We start from the raw sequence: 3,001 nt of genomic DNA on the forward strand, positions 1-3,001 counted from the left end.
GATGTCCTTCTCCAGGACTGTTCTCTCCTGACACGTCCAAAGTACGGGAGGCAAAATCTCGCCATCCAGTCAGTTCCGACTCATACTGGCCCCATGGGGCTGCTGCTTGGGGTTCTGAGTCTGCTCATCTCATGGGAGCAAAAGAGCTCAGTGGATTCAAACTACTGACCTTTTGGTTAAGAGGCCTGCATGTAGCCAAAGACCCCGCCAGAGGTCCTCAATCATGTTAGACTCATTTTATTATTCAATATGTATAAAGATAAGTATCATCAATAAACTTCAACGAGACTCACCCTTAACTGTATATTAGATTCCCTTGGGAACTAAAATGTACCAATGTCCTGAAACACTCGGAGATTTTTACCTCATGGAGACCACCGGCATCACAGCTACATTTTTCCTTCTACTGCAATCCTAAAAGGTCATGGTTCAAAGGCCCATGTGGCTGACAGGCAACACATGAAAGCATTGGGGCTGATAGAAGGTTTTAAAAAAGAAAAGTTGTCTTATAACTTTTCCCACCTCAACGGGTACTAATTACACTCCCCATGATTTCTAAAAGATGGTTTAACGCTGCCTTTTGGAAGTGTTAAGACTAACATCTTGTAGAAAAAGCAATGCGAGAAAGATTCTTGACGTACTCTCTCCTGTTATTCTAAATGAACCAGAGCATTTCCTGTACAACTCACCTTCTCAGTCTGTGGTCCCCAGGAAAGGCAGTTACTGTTCATAGAACAGGGGCCACCAGGAAGGCCCCTGGAGTCACAGCAAGGTCGCTCGCTGAAAAGAAACAATGAGACGGCCATGGAGCCGGGGCAGGGTGCAGAGCGTCAAAGAGCAGGCATTCAGCCATGCCCCTCTCAGCGAGGATTGCTCTGGAAGGGCTGGGCACCTCAAGGAGTTGCCAGCACCCCTCGGACATAAAGGGGGCAGGCCCCAATGGGTCTTTTATCATGAAGACTCAAAGTTGTTTCTGGGATGTATAAGGGGTTGTCGTGTAGTTGGACGCAAAGTGAACTGCATTTAAAATGTGATTTCCCCAACTCTTCCAGCCATGAATGGATTCATGTACGGGAATCAGCCCGGTCTCAGCATGTGCGAAGGAGATTCCGTCGTCTGGTACCTATTCAGTGCTGGCAACGAGGCCGACATCCACGGGATCTACTTTTCAGGAAACACCTATCTGTCCAGACAACAAAGGAGAGACACAGCAAACCTCTTCCCCCAGACAACGCTGACACTCCTCATGCAGCCGGACACACAAGGTGCTTGCTTGCAAACCGGCCAAGGCTCTGTGCCAGGAATTGGTGTGGCTTCGGTTAAAAATCTTGATGTAGATCATGTCGATAAGCTCATCCCTTCCACAAGCCTCCCAAGTGGCCCCCTCCCCCGCCCTGGGCAGAGCCAGCCTGGGTCACTCGCCTGCTGACAGATACACAAGACAGGCTGACTTCTATTTGTGGGGTGGGCGAACTCAAGAAAGGGTTTTCTGTCGTGGTTAGGCGCCGTCGAGTCCATGGGGACCCACAGCGACCCTATGCACAACCAAAGCAAACACTGCGTGGGGTCCTGCACCATCCTGACCTGTGAGTTCCTGTTTCCACACAGTAGAATGCTAGCTGTGATCCCCTTTAAAATGACGGTGCTTTTGACGTTGAGCTGGCAAATCAGGCTAGGAGAAGAAGGATGTCCGCAAGGGCTATGCATCTAAGGGTCCCAACATTTCTCAGGCGTGCAGACACTGACTGGTCTTGCTGTTGACTGGTTGCATGCGATGGACTAGCATACATTCCAACGACATTGGTCTGGTGGCTGGGTGCCTTCAAGTGGGTTCCGTCTCATAGTGACCTGATGTACAACTGAACGAAACACGGCCTGGTTCTGCACCACCCTCAGAATTAATTGTTCTTGTGTTTGAGCCCATTGTCACAGCCTCTGTGTCCATCCAGCTTGCCGAGGGCCTGCCTCTTGTCCAACGCCCCTCTAGTTTATCAAGCAGGAGGCTGGTCTCTCCTGATAACATGTCCTGAGAATGTGAGACGAAGCCTCTAAGGAGCCTACTGGTTGGACTTCTCCCGAGACAGACCCCGTTTACCATGGACTGCTGAAAGAGCTAGAACTATAATCATGTCAAATCAGAGAGCCCACAGGCTATAAAGCAGTAAAATAAAAAAATTAAAACAAAAAGAAATAAAATGAACCAAATTCTGCTAACTTAATTCAGGCATTATTTGGGTCCCTGTGGACCACTAAAATGATGATGTATCTAGTGTCCCGTTTTTCCTAAGGCCACTCCACAAATAAAGTATCGCAATGAGATGAAATGCTCACATGGAACTGCCATTCTAAAGCAAGAGACAGACCAAAGAACAAGTAAACTAAGACACGTATGTCAATGCTATGACGAGGGAAGAGGATAGAGTTGGAGGAGGGGAGGGAAGTCTCAAAGACTTCTCAAGAGTCTTTGAGAAGGTGACAATCAGGCTGGCCTGAATGAAGTGAGGTTGCGAGCCACACGGATAATTGAGAGAGAAATGTTCCAGGCAGAGAAAACAGCAAGTCCAAAGGCCCTGCAGCAGATACATGCTGGGCCTGCTCTGGGAGCAGCAAAGAGGCTGCTGTAGCTGGAGCAGCAGTAAATGGGGAGAGTAGGAGTTGGAGACCGAGGCATGGGAAGCCAGCGGGTCTAACAAGCTGAGGTTAAGGACCCTGGTGGGGGTCTGAGGCGGTGAGCACCAAGGTGACACGCTTTCTTATCGGCCCTTCCAGGGACGTTTGATGTTGAGTGCCTCACAACGGACCACTACCTAGGCGGCATGAAGCAAAAATACACTGTGAACCACTGCGGCCATCAATCGCAGGACTCCACATACTACACGGGAGAGAAGACCTACTACCTGGCGGCAGTGGAGGTGGAATGGGATTATTCCCCACACCGGGAGTGGGAAAAGGAGCTGCATCGTTTACAAGAGCTAAAGTAATCTCCCACCCCACCGCACCC

At 49.5% G+C, this 3,001-nt stretch overlaps 1 protein-coding gene across 1 annotated transcript in view; it reads left to right on the forward strand.

Moving 5' to 3' along the window:
• LOC101655887 (ceruloplasmin) overlaps window positions 1-2,981 on the forward strand; it is a 45,494-nt gene extending 42,513 nt beyond the window's left edge. The window contains exons 12-13 of the mRNA XM_045295007.1: window positions 1,053-1,265; window positions 2,770-2,981. Coding sequence (XP_045150942.1) covers window positions 1,053-1,265; window positions 2,770-2,981 — 425 coding nt within the window. The remainder of the gene's footprint in view (window positions 1-1,052; window positions 1,266-2,769) is intronic.
• Window positions 2,982-3,001: the final 20 nt, after the last annotated feature.

The sequence above is a fragment of the Echinops telfairi genome, unplaced genomic scaffold, assembly GCF_000313985.2.
Source record: "Echinops telfairi isolate 266 unplaced genomic scaffold, ASM31398v2 ScPeMD7_4225;HRSCAF=4972, whole genome shotgun sequence".
Taxonomy (NCBI): Eukaryota; Metazoa; Chordata; class Mammalia; order Afrosoricida; family Tenrecidae; genus Echinops; species Echinops telfairi.